Raw genomic sequence first — 18,281 nt, 5'->3', positions numbered from 1 at the left:
TCACGCGCTTCAGTCTTGCTTCATAAGAACTACGACGATATGACCTTTCGTTTCTGTTTGACCCCGAAACTCAACACACAACAAAGACATGATTCCTGTGTGCGTGGACACGAATGGACTCTTTGTTTATAGGGGCATCCTACCTAAATTTCCATCAACCTAAATTTCCTTTGTTGTGCCCTCAGACAAGACACTTCAAACACATTGCCTAGTGCGGCTACAATGGCTATAATATCTTACCATCAGAAACTACGGAGTATAAGTAATTGCTGCAATAGCTCTTGAGAGGTTTCGACAAGCCTGTAAAGTGCACTACAAGTGGAGGGCACTGATATTATTAGAAAAAATATATAAATAGATCTTGATTTTCTTTGGTCTATTAAATGTAACTATATTTTTTGGCTTTTCAGGTTAAATCCCAAGAGCAGAAGCAGTGTACCAACCAGGTAAGACTGAAAACAAATCCAATGAAAACATAGCATTTTTGTATTTTTATGTAGGTAAAATTTAAGAAGCTATAATTGTTTTGTTGGTGCAAATTATACCTTATTTTTCGGACTATAAGGGGCACTTAAAATCCTTAAATTTTCTCAAAAATCGACAGTGTGCCTTATAATCCGGTGCACTTTATATATTAATTTTGGTTGTGCTTACTGAACTCGGACCGATTTTATGTGGTACACGGCACTCAAAAATCTGTCAAAATGTTTAAATACGACTTTGGTGAGCTATGAAGCCACGTTGCCTGATGGATTTTTGGAGCATTACAGCTACCGTAGTCAGGAGCCTCGCGGAGTAAACAGCGAAGTATAGTTCTGCATCTGCATTTATGACATCAATGAAATGCTACAAATAATATATATCCATTCGATTTATAATCTGAAAAGTTTCACATGAACCATCTCCAACACGTCAGAAGCACAGAACAGACTCACCATCAGTAGCACATCCTCTGTCACAGAAAGATCACACATATTCCACTGAGTCATGTCCTTTAGTCTGACAGAAGTGAGCAGTTTTTTCAGCATTTATAGTTTATGCAAATTGTTTCGCTTAATGTGCTTTATAATCTGGTGCATCTTATAGTCCAAAAAATATGGTAATACTGTGAACAGCTAAGATTATAATATGGAGACTGTACTGTATCAATGTTCATGATGTCCAAATCTGTAGTTTTTTTTTTTTCTTATTCAAATCAAGTTGTAAGTGTTGGTATTTTGACAAAACAAAGCTATATAGCATTACAGATTCTGATTACGTTCTTTTGTCCATCAGCGCTCCTTCTCCCAGCCCCACATCTCCTCGCTCTCCCTCGTGGCCCATGTTTTCTGCTCCGTCCAGCCCGCACCAAATGTCCTCCACCTCCAGTGACTCCTCCCCGGGAAGGTGAGTCTACACTGAAATACTACTTATATTCTAGTGTCTCTGGTAACTCTAATGACTTCACTCAAACGCTACTGAATAAAAGGCAAACGGTAGCTGTCAACTTGAAAACTACCACTACATGATCTCAAAAGGTGGAACAGAATGAAACAAAACACAACTCCAGGTCTGTTTTTGAGAAGGTAACAACATTATGACATGTATAGGACCTTTAGATCATTTATTAGCCTACTCTCATAGATAATAAAAGTCCATATAATTAGAAACACGTGTCTTAAATTCACTTAGATCAACTCTGACTTGTTAGACGCTCCCATTTTTGTGTTTTTTTAATAATGAAAATACCACTAGTTGTTGGTAATGCCCACCATTTTAGACATATTATCGTGTTTATCCAAAAAATACCATGCTGATTTATGTGTGGATGTAATAAAGTGTGATCCAGCACATTGCATTGGGGCCAAAGGCTATATATTTGGATCAGTCTAATTACAGGGTTTACTCATTGGTGACATTGGTGAGCTGAGTGCATGACAGAAGAGCGCTGTCTGGTATTAAGAGCCAAAAACTCAAGACTGGAGCCAAAGGAGGAGGCACTAAACCCATGGAGACCTAATAAAGCATGGAAAGAGAAATACTAGACTTTGGTATCCTTTTCTGCGCAGTGGCTATTCATGTTCCAAACACTTATATAATTTTAGTTGAGAATATTTTTATCGGTGTAGTAATAACATTGATTAAACACTTCTTTTACATGTAGCAAGTTAAATACATGCTTTTTGATAACTTAACTTAAAGGTGCATTGTGTAATTGTGTGTTGTGTGGGGGTGGGTGGAGAGTCCCTGCCTCAAGTGGAGGAGTTCAAGTATCTCGGGGTATTGTTCACGAGTGAGGGGAGGATGGAGCGTGAGACTGACAGGTGGATCGGTGCAGCGTTGGCAGTGATGCGGTCGCTGTATCGAACCGTTGTGTTGAAGAAGGAGCTGAGCCGAAAAACAAAGCTCTAGATTTACTGGTTAATCTATGTTCCTCCCCTCACCTATGGTCTAAAAGTTTGGGTAATGACCAAAAGGACAAGATACAAGCAGCCGAAATGAGGTTCCTCCACAGGGTGGCTGGGCGCTCTCTTAGAGATAGGGTGAGGAGCTCGACCACATAGAAGGAGCTCGGAGTAGAGCTGTTGCTCTTACATGTTGAGACGAGCCAGCTGAGGTGACTTGGGCCAGGAGTGCCTGCTTAGATTGCTGCCCCCGCAATTTGGCCCCAGATAAGAGAAAAAAAAATGGATGGACACTAGATGTGTAGCTTTTCTAGTGGAGAGTCTGTCAATTTTTTTTCTCCATGGACATGTTATTGTTTTGTCTGGAATGTTTCACAGTATGGTATTAAGCCTTTCTATCTTCATGAAGACAAAACCAGTCCAAGTTATAGGTCAGATCTGTGGAGATGCGACCCTGCTCACAGTCAGAATGCCTGTTTTTCTGTGTATTCATCTGTATAAGCCATAAAACCACCTGTAATTGAATGAATGTAAGGTAGAACTGTTTAATGTCATACTGTGAAACAATCCAGGCAAAGCAATGACATCTCCATGGAAACAAGCAGATGATGGACTCTCAATCAGAGAAGTTGCACAATACACCTTTAACCTCGGCTTTGTACTGCATTTGACCCTGGTGAGGCACATCCCCGTAGTGAAAACCATTTCAGAGATTTCAGTCACTGAAGCTCATTGAGAGAAGGCCAAGGGTTTACAACGCTCTCAACAAAGCTAAGGGTGGCTTCTTTGAGGATTTTAATTGAAAATATATATAACTTTTTTTTTTTTTACTTGAGTTATTGAATTAATTTTATTCCTTTACTACATAAGTTCTTTTTGTTTTTTTTTTTTTTTTTTTTTACATCATATATACACTACTGGTCAAAAGTTTTAGAATGAAAAATAGAATTTTTCAGTAAAAATAGAATTTTTCAGTCCAATGAAGAGCTTGAAATGGTACAAAGGTAAGAACTGAACAGACAGGGGTTATAAAAAAAAGATAAAAGATACAAAACACAAGTCCAAGCTCTGCCAGAACTATCTGAGGAAAAAAGAACAAGATGGTGAAAACATGGAGTGTCCAGCACAGTGTCCAGACTTAAACCCATCGAGCTGGTTTGGGATGAACTGGACAGAAGAGTGAAAGCCAAACAACCTACAAGTGCTACACATTTATGGGAACTTCTGCAACAGACTTGGGAAGAACTTTCTGAAGAATATTTCTATTGTAAGAAGAATGCCACAAGTGTGTTCAGCTGTTATATCTGCTGCCAAACGTGGACACTTTGATGAGTCAAAAGTTTAGAATACATTTTGGTCTATAAATTGATTTTTTTTATTCAACTCAAACAGCTTTTTTGTTCTGTGCTTTCATTTAAGAGTGCAGGAAAAAGGTTATGTCCAAACTTTTGTGTACATCTATCCAAAGCAGCATATTATTTGAAATGTAGTTCCCTGTAGTTTGACTCATCTGTCTGTGTGTGTTGCAGTATCTCTGGGAGGAAAGCGCGGGCTCTGTACGCCTGCAAGGCCGAGCACGACTCAGAACTGTCCTTCATCGCCGGGACCATCTTTGAAAACGGTGAGTCACTTTGGACAGGAGGTGAGAGACCATACAGCCAATGTGAATCCCGATGAAAATAATGATGGACTTAAATAGACTTGATTCTTTTTTCCATGGGGATGCTGTGGCCTGATGTCTGGAACCTTAAAGGGACAGTCCGGAATTTTGGACATAGGGCCTCATTTCCTAGTGAGCCAGAGTGTTGGAGACGTGTGGAGACACTTTTTTAAATAGTCCATCCAGTCCTTGTATTTGCAGACATCGCAGGTGCTAGGCTAGTGCATGTCAATGGCCATAGTTAGCCTGTCACTAAAAACAGTCTTACCCACTCCATAAAACACCCAAAGTAAAAAATCTGTTATTACGCCAGACTGTCCACGTGAATGTCTGTGTTGATAGAATAATTTCAGAAGTAAAACCAACCTTGAATTTGAAAAATGTATGTCAGTGAGCAGTGAGTTATACTTCCTGATAGAAAGCTTGACAGCGGCGGACTGATATATGAGAAAATAGTCCCTCAACATGCAATTATTAATGTGATGCAAGGTTAGTTTTACTTCTACGATTATTCTATCAACACAGACATTTACATCGACAGTTTGGTGTAGTAATAGATTTGCTTCAGGTGTTTTGTGGAGTGGGTAAGACTGTTTTTAGTAGCAGGCTAACTATGGCCATTGACATGCACTAGCCTAGCACAAGCGACCTCTGCAAATACAAGGACTGGATGGAATATTTTAAAAAGTATCTCCACACGTCTCCATCACTCTGGCTCACTAGAAAATGAGGTCCTATGTCCAAAATTCCAAACTGTCCCTTTAACCCAGCAACACTCTGGACAACGGACAGTTACTGAGACCCGGCAGGAAGGTTTATTTCCAACCAAGAACACTCCAATTCTATTATAGCAAAGCCCGTCATTATTTAGCTAGAGTAATGTTCCCTATCACAAAACATTATTATTTCTGTATTTCCTGCGGTTCAGTACTTTTTTGGATGAAGCCACAGCACTTCCTCTACTAAAATATTATCATAGAGATTGTTATATAATGACTCCAGTAATATGCCACAATGTCCAGCGCTTAGGATTTTGCAGCAGTTGTCATTTGGATGCATTTTCTTTTCACAAAATGGCAATTTAAAACATTAAATAACTATGAATTATTAAACTCAAATAGTATTTTCTTCAAAGCACATCTATTTTTTTATTGTCCAAGCTTACATGGAGTAGCAAAACTCAGGTGCGCCCCACACTACAAAGCGCATGGGCCGGAGTTGTCACATATAGAAACCAGAGAGAACTTAGTTACACATAGAGTATACAGTGGCTATTTCAAAGTGGCAGTGTCAAGTACCAGTGAGTCTAGGTTTCCAAAGCTCATGGTTTATCCACTACACCACAGCTAACACACTTGGAGCTGTTGTTTTTGGGTATTTGGTTTGCTCAAAGTTGGGATGTTAACTAATTAAATGTGCTAAAAATAAGTCTCAGCCATTTCAGCAATTCTCAAATAAGAAAAGTACAGATACATGCTCTCAAATGTAGTGAACTAAAAGTAAAAAGTAAAGTACAGATACCTAAAAATTGTGCTTAAGTATTGTCAAGTACCGGTAACCCTATAGGAGCTGTTGGTTTTCAGTTTGTTTGTCTGCTCACCCGATCCAGTTGAACGTGTGTCAGCTGTGAAGAATACAATGTACTAGGTAATAAAGCAGTTCCAAGCAGGATTTGAGCAGTCTCCAGTGTACCATTCCAATATTATTACAATACACCAACAAACAAACTATCAGGTGTACCCTCACTACCATATTTGACTGCATTAGTCTGGTTCTTCACTGCACGACATTTCTAGTGGAAGGTCCACCACCTGCTTGTCTCCATGGAAATGTTATTGCTTTGTCTAGAATGTTCCACACTATAAATTAAACCCATTTATCACGAGGGAGGCAAGCAGGTAAGCTACATTTCAATTCAGAATTGTCCAAAGAGAGTCCTCCATATTCACGGAAGGAATTATTGTATTTTTGAGTACTGTATTTTTCGGACTATAAGTCGCTCTGGAGTATAAGTCGCACCAGCCAAAAAATGTGTAATGTTTAATGTAAAGAAAAAAAAAAAAAGTCACACTTTTTTGGGGAAATTTATTTTATAAAATCAGAGACCAGGAACCGACATTTCATCTTGAAAGGCAAGTTCTAGTAATAACAATAGAACAGAGAACAACAGACTGTTAACGTCACATATGAACAGTTCTTCAGATAAACTATAACATAAACAACAGAACAGAACAAGTTTACCAAACTCTCCATCTCACTCCAAATCAATAAATCCATTGAATTTTTCATCCTCTGTCACTTCTGAGCAACTCCGCGGCCTCCAGTGGTAAACAGAGCGCTACTTCCTCTTCTGTGTAGTTGTCATCAGACTCAGCATCAGTTCAAATTCAAATTATTCTGGCTTTTCTGAATCCCGACAGGATGGTTTCAGTGTCACTGAAGTCCAGGCTTTGTCCATCCATCCAGTGACTTCTCAGAAAGTTGCATGGTGCATCCTCCCGGTGTCACAAGTTTCTCGCTCACTCCAAAATTTCTTTCTGCTGCTCGAATACCGTTTTCAGCTGCATATTTCGCTACTTTGCTAAAATATGATTTTCTTTTTGGGGGCATTTGTATTCAGTCTTCTCAGTTGTCTGTAAGTTTCTTTAAATTAAAAAATTTCAGTGGTACAGAAGTAATGGTGCGATCGACTGACATGATACAGACAGGACAGAGGCTCTTTCTGCAGGAGACATGCGCAGTAGAGTGAAGTGACAGTGGTACAGGAGAAATAGGCGTAGCCGATACTGACATTCATTTTAAAATGTTGATGTTTGTTTTTAATGCAGTCAATGGTCTTGCACCTTCCTACTTGTGTGAGATTTTGACCCCTCACCAACCCAGCAGAGCTCTACGATCTGCTGGGCCACATCTGCTGGAGGTCCCGGTGCAAACAGTGGGGTGATCCTTCTTTTGCAGTGGCCGGTCCAAAACTCTGGAACTCTTTGCCCATCGAGTTACGGTCCATCCCTGACCTGCCTTTGTTCAAAGCCAAACTTAAAACCTACTTATTTAGAACGGCTTTTAACACTTAGTGGCCCTGTGACACTTTCTTTATTTTAATAGTGTAATGTGCTTTGTTGACCTGTTTGTATGATGTTTATTGTTTTTTATCTTGTTTTAATGTTGTACAGCACTTTGGTCGGCTTTGGTCGTTGGAAGGTGCTATAGAAATACAGTTTGATTGATTGATTGATTGACACACAAGCCTAGAGCCTCTTGCAGCTGTCAGTGTGAAACTTTTAATATATAAGTTGCACTAGAGTATAAGATGCAGGACCATCCAAACCGTGAAAAACTTGACTTATAGTCCAAAAAATACGGTAAGAGAAACTCCCATAGTGAAATGCTAAATGGATATGTTTACTGTCATACTATGGAACATTCCAGGCGAAGCAATTGTATCTCCATGAAGTAGGCAGCGAACCCTCCACCATAAAAGTGACGCAGTGCTACTTTGAAATGTCGTCATTATAGATAAGCCAACATACAAAGTCAAAGTTCAATGCATCACCTCTTTTGAAAATAGGTCACTTTTGCCCCTTCAGAAGTTAATGAGTTTTGCATCTCATCTGATAGTGTGCGAGACCTTGAAAGCCTTAAATAGTGTTTGCAGCGTAAAGACTTTATTATGTAATGCGGAGCCGTGGCATCAGATGGGCCTGGGTTTGACCTTGGGGACATATAATCGTGGCCGAGGAATCCAAACAGACATTCAGTTCACACAGAGCACCCCCAGCTGTCCCAGAGCGCTCATATTACCGCCGCATAATGTCATATCACCAACAGTAAATAATAATAGAGATGTGCTCATTGGCCGTGCATCAGCTGTGAAGTCCCGGCACACGGAGGGATGTGGGTTTGCCTGTTTACTCAAACACCATTAGGACGTTTTATTACTTCTTAGAGAGTAAACAGTAAATACTATCTATCCAAAGCCTTCACATTTAATCACAGTGGAGATGAAATTGTCACTATTATCAAATCACAAAAGCCGCAATCATTCAAGAGTTCAAGAGCGTTCTGAAAAAAGTGAAATACTGTGTCCTTTTATTAAAACTAAATTGCAAACCTTGTATGTATTTATGTGTTTGAACAGGGACAGAAACACGCCACGAAATTAGGTCCATGAGAACGAGACAAGACAAGATTTTGACAAAATAGTGCAGTCCATTTTGCAATTTTGACTTCATTATTTTTTAATTATTTTATGTAATACTTTAGCGGTCATTATAGTACTGCAGGCTTTTTGGAACTACAGCGTCCCAAATTGCGTAACATAGCAGCTCCTAACTCCTCTTAACTCTTAACAGCTCTTAACTTTTTGTCCAAGCCAAAGGTAAATTCAGGAGGAAAAAACTCTCAAAAGATATTTTTTTTCTTTTTGGCAGTTTTGTCTCATGAGATCTTGCAGCATGAGATCTTGTACCATCCCTGTACTTCATAAGTAAAGTATTTCTGTAAATGTGCCAATTTTAGCTGCAATTTCAGCTGCAGTCCCCTGGAGAGGTGTAGAGATGCCAACAACAGACATATAGAAAACACAATATAATATGAATTATGAAATGTGTAAGATATAAGAATAAAAGTTTGTACAAGTCACTGAGCTGAATAACCTTTAGAGCAGGGGTCACCAAACTTTTTCCCTGGGGGCCACATTATGGCTCTTGACTGTGATGGGGGTCCAGGCTCGGGTCAACAATATAACAGAATTGTATGACCCAGACCAAAATGACCAGCAGCAGGCCTCATTGTGTAGTAGAAATTACTACCCTCCATCCACAATACTATATCAACACATCATTCCTGGCACATATTTGTTTATCGTTACTAGTGGTTTGCAAAAGTAGTAAGTACTTCACACTTTTTTTTAGTTTTTTTAGTTTTTTTTTTCTGTTTATTTATTTAATGAGACAGGGACAGTGCACAATCTACATTAACCTTAACAGGAGAGATGCATGTACCAGGTTATAGCACCAGAGCTAATTTCCACTCGTAGTCCCTGTGTAGGTTGATGTCATAGTTCATAAAATCAAACAAACAAAGAGAATGTCTTTATAATGTCCAGAGCATCATAACAATTATGTATCATCATTTTTTACTGAAACAAAATACAAGATGCAGAAATGTCATTACTTTCCAAAATGTTGTTTCATCACAAACATACCTGAGTCGTCTTTTGTTTCATTGAAACATGTTTACCACACAAATTCTCACAGATCTAAAAATAGCTTAAAGGGCCTCTAAAATGTTATAATGTTGTTATGTCCTCAAAAACATACCTAGGTTTGTGTTTTGTGTTTGAATAATCCATTATTATTAGTCTGTCTACATCTCCAAAGCTGAAAATGCTCTTTTCCAACTTAACAGCTACGTTTAATGTTTAGTTCAGTAGAAATGGACAATTCCAGGGCTGAAATTATCCAAATGATTCTTGTGAAGGTGTATGAAGTTTTAAAACACAGTGGAGCACTTCCTGTATTACCACATGACATCAGTAGGTGGGACAACGTGTTTTCAGTTTGAGAGAAAGAACTCAGCCTAAATATGCAGGATTTGTGTGTTAAACATGTATGAATGAAACAAAACACAGCAGAAAATTGTGTAACATGGGCTCTTTAATACGGGCTAAAAATTGCAAATATCGGCCCGGTGTATCTTCTGACAGGTACATCTCTATCTTCCTCGCTGTTATCTTCATCTTCATCACAGTTTAGTCTCCTTTGTAGCTGCATACCTCATATAGTTCTGCCAGTGCGCGCGCTGCCTGTCACTGTCAAGTTAATGGTACATGCAGAATAATGGGGAGCTGTTGACAAATACCTTCTCTACGACATGACATATGCACACCGAGAACTCATTAGGGCCCTTCAGTGGGATTCAGACAGAGGTGAGAAATGCAGCCTTCACTTCTGCTGTGGAGCTGTGGGTTTAAACATACCTGACATACACTAGTGCCATTTACCATAGTGACTTTATTTTCTGTCAGCCGTCTTGTGTTGTCTTAATTATAGTATCAAATCAGTCAAATCAATTTTCTGTTTTTATTTAATTAACATTTACAAAAAACATGATACAAACTTAACAGAAATATCAAAGGAAACAGAGGAATGAAATTTAAATGTTCTATATTACGCAAAATTGACTCTTGTGAGCTTTAAGCAGAGTTGTCGTTTTGCAAGTCTCAAGTCTTTGACCTCAAGTCTGAGTCAAGTCCCAGGTCAAATACAGGCAAGTTCGAGTCGAGTCTCTAGGCACTGGCCCATAAGTCCAAAAGTCCAAGTCAAGTCCAAGTCATCTGCTTTGAGCTTCAAGTCATTTCAAGTCTTTAAATGAAAGTGCCAAAATATAGCTTAGATTTTTGCAATTTACATGATTTTTAAAATAAATTGTGTTTAAAAAAATCCTAGTATATTTATATATGAGTATTTATAGAGTATATAAGTATATATATTTTTTCCTTTTTTAATGTTTTGACAACATCTTAGTGTGAATCATTACAGTCAGAATAGGAAGAATTCAGATTTAAAAGTGCTTCTGAAGTATTCTCACTGTCAAGCATGAAAACAAACCCTTGGTCTGAAAAAATAACCAAATAACATATTTATATAAGAGTTAAGAGAAATGCACATTTTCCTTTTTAAATGTCTTGACAACGTCTTAGTGTGAATCATTATGGTCAGAATAGGAAAAAAAACAGATTTAAAAGTGGTTAGTAACAGTTATATTGTCATGTAGTCTGCACTGAAGTGAAAGGATCATGTTCTGTGTACTTCCCTCTGTTTTACTGTATTGTACTGTACATTACTGTATATTACTGTAGTAGTTTTGAGGGTACATCGCAGTACTTCAGTTCCATCCAAAGTAACAAACAGAGAAGTGGAAGGGACATGTTCCAGTTTGTTCCTGTAAAATTAATCATGGCATGTATCAACCGTGAAGAGAAAAGTATTTTCTAAAAACATCTTTTTATTAAGAGAAGCATCGAGTCTTATCAAGTCAGAGTCCGCAAGACCAAGTCAAGTCCCAAGTCACTGACCTTCAAGTCCAAGTCAAGTCCCATGTCTTAGTGCATTTTATCAAGTCAAGTCTTAAGTCCTAAAAATAGTAACTCAAGTCTGACTCATGTCCAAGTCACGAATTGCAAGTCCACACTTCTGGGTTTAAGTCATGTTAGAATATTGTTACCTCATCAAAAACAGACCTGGAGTTGTGCTTTGTTTCATTCACATGTTTGAGTTTTTTTAACTATAAGTCGCACTGGACTATAAGTCCAGTGAGGGAAATTGAGGGAAATTTATTTTATAAAATCAGGGACCAGGAACCGACATTTCATCGTGAAAGTCAAGTTATAGTAATAATAACAACAGAATAAAGAACAACAGCTGAATAGGTGTTAATATGTTAATGTAACATATGAAGAGTTCTTCAGGTAACTATAGCATAAACAGAACATAAGTTTACCAAACTCTTCATCTCACTCCAAATCACAAAATCTGTTTAATTCTTCATCCTCGGTGTCACTTCTGAGCAACTCCGCACAACTTCGGTTTTCACGGGAGTCCAGGCTTTGTTATCCAGTGACTTCCAGGATGGTGCACCTGCCCAGTTTCCATGAAGCTGTGTTCTCCATCCCCGCTTTCTGCCAGTCCCTCACAAGTTTCTCGTTTACTCCAAACTTCCTTTCTGCTGCTCAATTACCGATTTCTACTGCATATTTCACTACTTGCCGCAGGACAATGGCTTTTTCTGCCAGAGACTTGCGCAGAAAACGGACACACAAGCCTAGAGCCTCTCGTGGCTGTCAGTCTGAAATGTTTAATATATAAGTTGCATAAGTCGCAGGACCACCCAAACCATGAAAAAAGTGCAACTTATAGTCCAAAAAACATTGTAATCCTTTATCATTAGTCTGCCTACATCTCCAAAGCTCAGAATGCTCTGTTCCACCTTGTGATGTCATGAAGCGGTAGTCGTAACCTTTTACCTTTAGATCAGTAGAGGTAGTCGATTCCAGGACTGAAATGATCCATATGACTCTAGTGAAGGTGTATGGAGTTTTTAAAAACACATTACAACACTTCCAGTATTTGCACATGACATCACAATGTGGAACAGAGTGTTTTCTATAAATACGCAGGATTTGTGTATTAAACATATGCGAAACCACAGCTCCGGGTATGTTTTCGACGAGGAAACAACATCATAACAGAGATCAGAAAATAGCGTAATGTTCGTCCTTTAAAGAAGAAACTGAAAAGAAGAAACAAAACTGCAAATCAAATTAACTTCCTGTCTGCAGAAGCCATCGAAGTTTTATTTTGCCGCGTTGGAGAATACCGTACATATGAAAGTTTGAGCTACACACAACAGTTTATTCATATATATTGGTAATAGCTGTGGGCCATATCGACAAAAATGAAAATCTCCTTTTTATGTGAAGCTGAAGCTGATATTTAGACTATATTAATGCAATCTATCAGACAGGAGCCAGTGAGAGCCTGTAAACGCTGTAGAAGAGATTGAAGCATTGCACACATGTGACCACAAAATGGAGAAATAATAACACTAAGCACCGTCGTTTGAAAGAGTACACGGCGGTTTTTATTCCCATTCTTTTATTGTTTTTCTTTTGAATACGTTTTTATCAGCGATCACTTATCTCCAAACAGAAGAGCCGCATTTTCCGCTCCATTCATTGTGTATTGGGAATTAGCCGTGTCGTATTTCAAGGCGCGTTGTGTAACTGTTCGGGAAGAGATGTTTTTACTTTGTCTGGAATGTTTCACAGTGAGGCATTAAACCTTTCTATCCAAGTGGAGGAATCAGACCATGTTACAGGCAGCGTTGGGAAGGTTTAGACCTGGTTTTAGACTTAGTTTAGTCCTGGTTTAGACCTGGTTTTAGACCTAGTTTAGTCCTGGTTTAGACCTGGTTTAGATCTAGTTTAGACCTAGTTTAATCCTGGTTTTAGTTTTAGTCCTGTTTTAGACCCAATTTCAGACCTGTTTTAGTCCTGTTTTAAACCTGTTTTAGACCCAGATTTCAGACCTGTTTTAGTCCTGTTTTAGACCCGATTTCAGACCTGTTTTAGTCCTTTTTTAGTCCTGTTTTAGACCTGTTTTAGACCCAATTTCAGACCTGTTTTAGTCCTGTTTTAGACCTGTTTTAGACCCGGTTTTAGACATGTTTTAGTCCTGTTTTAGACCTAGTTTAGACCTGATTTCAGACCATTTTGTTTTAGTCTCTGTTTTTAGAACTGGTTTATGATTTTCTCATGTTGTTTTTATACCTGTTTTATGACCTCAGTTTTAACCTGTTTTACAGGAACACTGTGACCTTCACTAGACCTCTATTTAGTCCAGTTTTAGACAAGAAATGTCCCAGGTGTTCCTATTCTTGTCCAATTTGTTACCCACCAACAGTCAAGAGGGGGGGGGTAGATTGTCATTTGTTAAACTAAAACTGTAAAACTATAATTTGAAAATGGAAAATGGAAATGGAAAAAGTCCTTCAGATTATGACTGATCCACAAATAAGTCAAGAATGGACAATGTCACGCGATCTTTTCACAGTTTTATTTACATCAACCCTCCCAACCGAGTGTGTCCCAGTTTTAAATAAAAAAACTGAAAAAATTGAGAATCTGGTCACTTTACACAGCTCAACTTTATGTAATTTGGGAGCTTCAATACAGTATAACGATTTATTTCTTGTGTTTTTCATTGTAGTTCATGCATCCAGAGAGCCGGGCTGGTTGGAGGGGACCCTGGGCGGACGGACGGGACTCATACCGGAAAACTACGTGGAGTTTGTATAGCCAAGAAACTGCATCACCAAATAAACTGGGAAACAAAACTGGACCAAACACCATTATTGAGCAAATGAGACTGGAGATGTGTTTTTTTTTTTAAACTTGCACTGGATTTAATGAAAGACCAAAATGGGCTGGTGGTATTGAGTTGGTGTTTTTGTTTTTTTTTTTTTTTTTTTCTTGAAGACAATACAATAATGGACTTGGAATGTGTTTGAGAACAGTAGCAGGACGGGAAAGTGACAAAAAACTGCCTACATGAAAGAGTTGCTTTGAAATGCACTTAGGAGCTGCACTGTCCTTCCTTTGGGCCCCTGGAAAAACCTTCACCTCACATGACAACAGGAAGCCAAACACAAAACAACTGGCTTTTAAATTAGAACTTTAAGCTTGAAATAAATACACCTAAATAAGGCTGCACAATATAGGGTATTTTTTATACTTTAAAAAGTCATAAGCATTTGAGCTCAGTAGTCACCCCTGCTTCTGAAAGTACGTTTCTCATTCATTTTTCTCAAAGGCATTCAGAAAAAAATACAATAACTAATGACCATAATGACCTATACATTTATGTAATATCTGCTTATGAAAATAGAAACCAGAGGTGGGATCAAGTCATTGTTTTGCAAGTCCCAAGCAAGTCTCAAGTCTTTGATCTCAAGTCTGAGTCAAGACAGGCAAGTCCAGGTTGAGTCTTGAGTCATTGTCCCATAAGTCCAAGTCAAGTCCAAGTCATCTGCTTTGAGCTTCAAGTCATTTCAAGTCTTTAAACCAGAGTACCAAATAAAGCTTAGATTTTGTAATTTGTATGATTTTTAAAGCACTTGTGACGACTCTGAGGAAGTACAATTTAGTGAGCAGTTGAAACTGTCAGGTACGAAAACAAACCCTTGGTCTGAAAAAAGAACCTAATAACATATTTATTTTTTAAGAGTTGTAGAAATGCAGATTTTTCCTTTTTAAATGTTTTGACAAGATCTTAGTGTGAATCATTACAGTCAGAATAGAAAAAAATCAGATTTAAATGCGCTTAATAACAGATATTTTGTCATGTAGATTGCACTGAAGTGAAAGGATCATGTTCTGTGTACTTCCCTCTGTTTTACTGTATTGTACTGTACATTACTGCATATTACTGTAGTTTTGAAGGTACATCGCAGTACTTCAGTTCCATCCAAAGTAACAAACAGAGAAGTGGAAGGGACATGTTCCAGTTTGTTCCTGTAAAATTAATCATGGCATGTATCAACCGTGAAGAGAAAAGTATTTTCTAAAAACATCTATTTATTAGGAGAAGCACTGAGTCTTATTTATTACTTATAGTCACAGGCCTCAAGTCCAAGTCAAGTCCCAAGTCTTAGTCCATTTTATCAAGTCAAGTCTCAAGTCCTAAAAGTCCTAGTGACTCAAGTCTGACTCGGGTCCAAGTCACGGCTTGCAAGTCCCCACCTCTGCTATAAGAAATAATAAGAAATTCACTGAAAGCTGTGTTTTAAATGTGCTTTTTCGACTGCGTTATAAATATTAGTTTGCAAGTAGCTGCTTTGCCTTGTCTTTGAGCTCTTAATATAAACATTTTGTGAAAAGTGTTGGGAAAAATGAATGGAAAATTTACTTCTGGGTCACTTTTGAGCTCCATGCCTGTGTGTTAATATTGACCTAATGACAAATATATCACATACATTTTAACAAGTCTAAATTATTATGGGGTTATACTGAACTTTTCTCGACATTCAGTGTTACTGCTTTGGTTTTGGGGCTGTTTGTTCAATTTTCACTTCTAAAATTACACACAGGCAATGCCGGTGAAGAGCCATGCCCAAGTTATGGAATCAGTCTGACAACCTTACAGTTAAAGGGTGAAGTGCTTTGAAGAGGGTTGATTACATTTAAACTGGAATTAAAAAAAAAAAAAAAGAAAGAAAAAAAGTTGAACCAGTCATTTTAAAATCATCGTTAGTACCAAAACGTCATAATAGCTTCTTTTTCGAATGATGCATTTGCTGTAATAATAAAATGTTGTAAATGTTGTGCAGGCCCACTCTTCCTGAACCTAGAGCGCAGGGTTAACACTGGAGAGGAGGCTGATTCTTTGGGACAGGACTGAACTTGGAGAGAGACCCGGGGCACATGGAGAAGGCGGGACAATGTTAGGACTCACGGTGGTTCACTCAGAGGCCACCAGTGCTCAGACAAGTCACAAGCAAACCAGGAGTTTGCTGCGACAGGTTCAGTACAGTAAGGACAGGTTCCTATATTACATTCAAGCGTGAGAAAATGTCCAATGTTTTTTTTTTTTTTTACTTGGATCTGGTATCCTTGTATCAAATCTGGTTGTTTAGGCACAATGGAAATATGTATATGCATTATAATAGTTATTACTCCCTTTATCTTTTTAAATATGTTTTTAACTTTGAATTTGGGAGCCATGTATTCGTATTGGCCAGCTAAATATGCGGTGTGTGTGAGGGAAGGGGGTTCATTTTTTTTGTTTGTTTGTTTAAAGGCGCTGTACCTGATTTTTACTGTCTAAAAACGTGGAAAAAATCAGAACTACTTCATTTTTAACAGTTTGCAGTGGTCCAAAGTTATTCCTCAGCTACCTTATGCATTCCAAACATCGTAATTATTTACAGCAAATGCTTTTCATAACTCTCACAAACCAGTGCAGAGCTTTAACAACTAGGATGCTAAGGCAATCTACCTGATTATCAGATAAAATACACTGATTTCTTATTCAATGCAGACAACAACCAGTGGATTCATTTGGACCTCAAGAGCTGCATACAGTATATACATCTGTACTGTGGCAAGATACATTTTGCTCACATATTTGGGAAAAATCAGGTACAGGACCTTTAACGTGACTGGGAGAATCTCACACAGTGCTTATCGTATTTTTCGGACTATAAGTCGCTCAGGAGTATAAGTCGTACCAGCCAAAAAATGCATAATGAAGAAGAAAAAAAAACATATTTAAGTCACACTTTTTGGGGGAAATTTATTTGATAAACTCAGAGACCAGGAAACGACATTTCATCTTGAAAGGCAAGTTCTAGTAATAACAATAGAAGAGAGAACAACAGACTGTTAACGTCACATATGAACAGTTCTTCAGATAAACTATAACATAAACAACAGAACAGAACAAGTTTACCAAACTCTCCATCTCACTCCAAATCACTAAACCTATTGAATTCTTCAACCTCGGTGTCACTTCTGAGCAACTCTGCAACTTCCGGAGGTAAACAGAGCGCCGCTTCTTCTTCTGTGTAGCTGTTGTCAGACTCGGCATCAGTTCTTTCTGAATCCTGACAGGATGGTTTCGGTTGTCACTGAAGTCATTTAAATGTTAAATTTTCAGTGGTACAGAAGTAATGGTTCGATCGACTGACATGATACAGACAGTACAGCGGCTCTTTCTGTAGGAGACATGTACAGTAGAGTGAAGTGACAGTGGTACAGGAGTAATAGAGGTCGTAGATACTGACACACAAGCCTAGAGCGCCCTCTCAAGGCTGTCAGTATGAAAATCTTCATATATAAATCGCACCGGAGTATAAGTTGCAGCAAACACCCAAAGCAGGGGAAAAAATGCGACTTATAGTCCAAAAATATGGTAATAACATGCATTAAAACAACCCATTACATTTGTGGTCACAGGTGATTCTTCAATATGTGGAATTCCTTTGAGTCCAAAGACATTGTGAATGAACCTTGGTCTGTTTGGGCTTCAGTGAACATTGTATAATACTGTAAAAGGGACATTTAAAACAGCAACATCCAATGGGAGTTTTTAAGACAAATGTGAAATGAGACTACTTTGTTCATAGCTTATTTATACTTTGAAAAGGCTGAGCTGATTTTTGTGGTGTGTTCATGACTTTGTACATACATAAAACAACATTTGATAAGGTATAATTTTAAGTATGAAATTTTATATTTTAGCTAACTACTAACTTAATTCCTTGTTGTTTGCCCAGATTTTGTATCATTTGAGTTTGTATGCAGCCTTAAATATGATTTCAGATGTTATGTGATGTTGAAAATACCATCAATAAAACACATGTCAGTGACTCTGTTGTATGTAATTGTTTTCATTGATTAAACATACTGCAATAATTACATTCCGAGCAAAATATGTGGGTTTCATTCATTATTAAAGTGGACCTATTATACAACATTGACTTTTTACCAATTTATAGCTGTTTCTCCATCTCATTTACTCACCGGAAGTTGTTTTTGTGAGCAATCTTTAAAGATTCACTGTGTAACTTTTCTGGTGGGGGGTGCCATGGTGATATTATTGCTTTGTCTGAGATGTTCCACTGTATGGCATTAATCAAATATATCTTGTATGTATTCAATTACGATTACAATTCAA

The 18,281-nt window shown here is 38.0% G+C and overlaps 1 protein-coding gene across 1 annotated transcript in view; it reads left to right on the top strand.

The window, feature by feature from the left end:
• The window catches only part of LOC110153967 (rho GTPase-activating protein 26), a 228,014-nt gene extending 210,041 nt beyond the window's left edge, over window positions 1–17,973 (top strand). Inside the window, exons 21-24 of the mRNA XM_020917897.2 lie at window positions 411–446; window positions 1,276–1,386; window positions 3,914–4,005; window positions 13,815–17,973. Coding sequence (XP_020773556.2) covers window positions 411–446; window positions 1,276–1,386; window positions 3,914–4,005; window positions 13,815–13,903 — 328 coding nt within the window. The 3' untranslated portion in view covers window positions 13,904–17,973. The remainder of the gene's footprint in view (window positions 1–410; window positions 447–1,275; window positions 1,387–3,913; window positions 4,006–13,814) is intronic.
• The last annotated feature ends 308 nt before the right edge of the window (window positions 17,974–18,281 follow it).

Source organism: Boleophthalmus pectinirostris, unplaced genomic scaffold (genome assembly GCF_026225935.1).
Source record: "Boleophthalmus pectinirostris isolate CB_2022bp ecotype Guang Dong unplaced genomic scaffold, ASM2622593v1 HiC_scaffold_12, whole genome shotgun sequence".
Lineage (NCBI taxonomy): Eukaryota > Metazoa > Chordata > Actinopteri > Gobiiformes > Gobiidae > Boleophthalmus > Boleophthalmus pectinirostris.
Note: the sequence above shows the minus strand (reverse complement) of the source record. Positions and strands in the feature narration are given on the sequence as shown.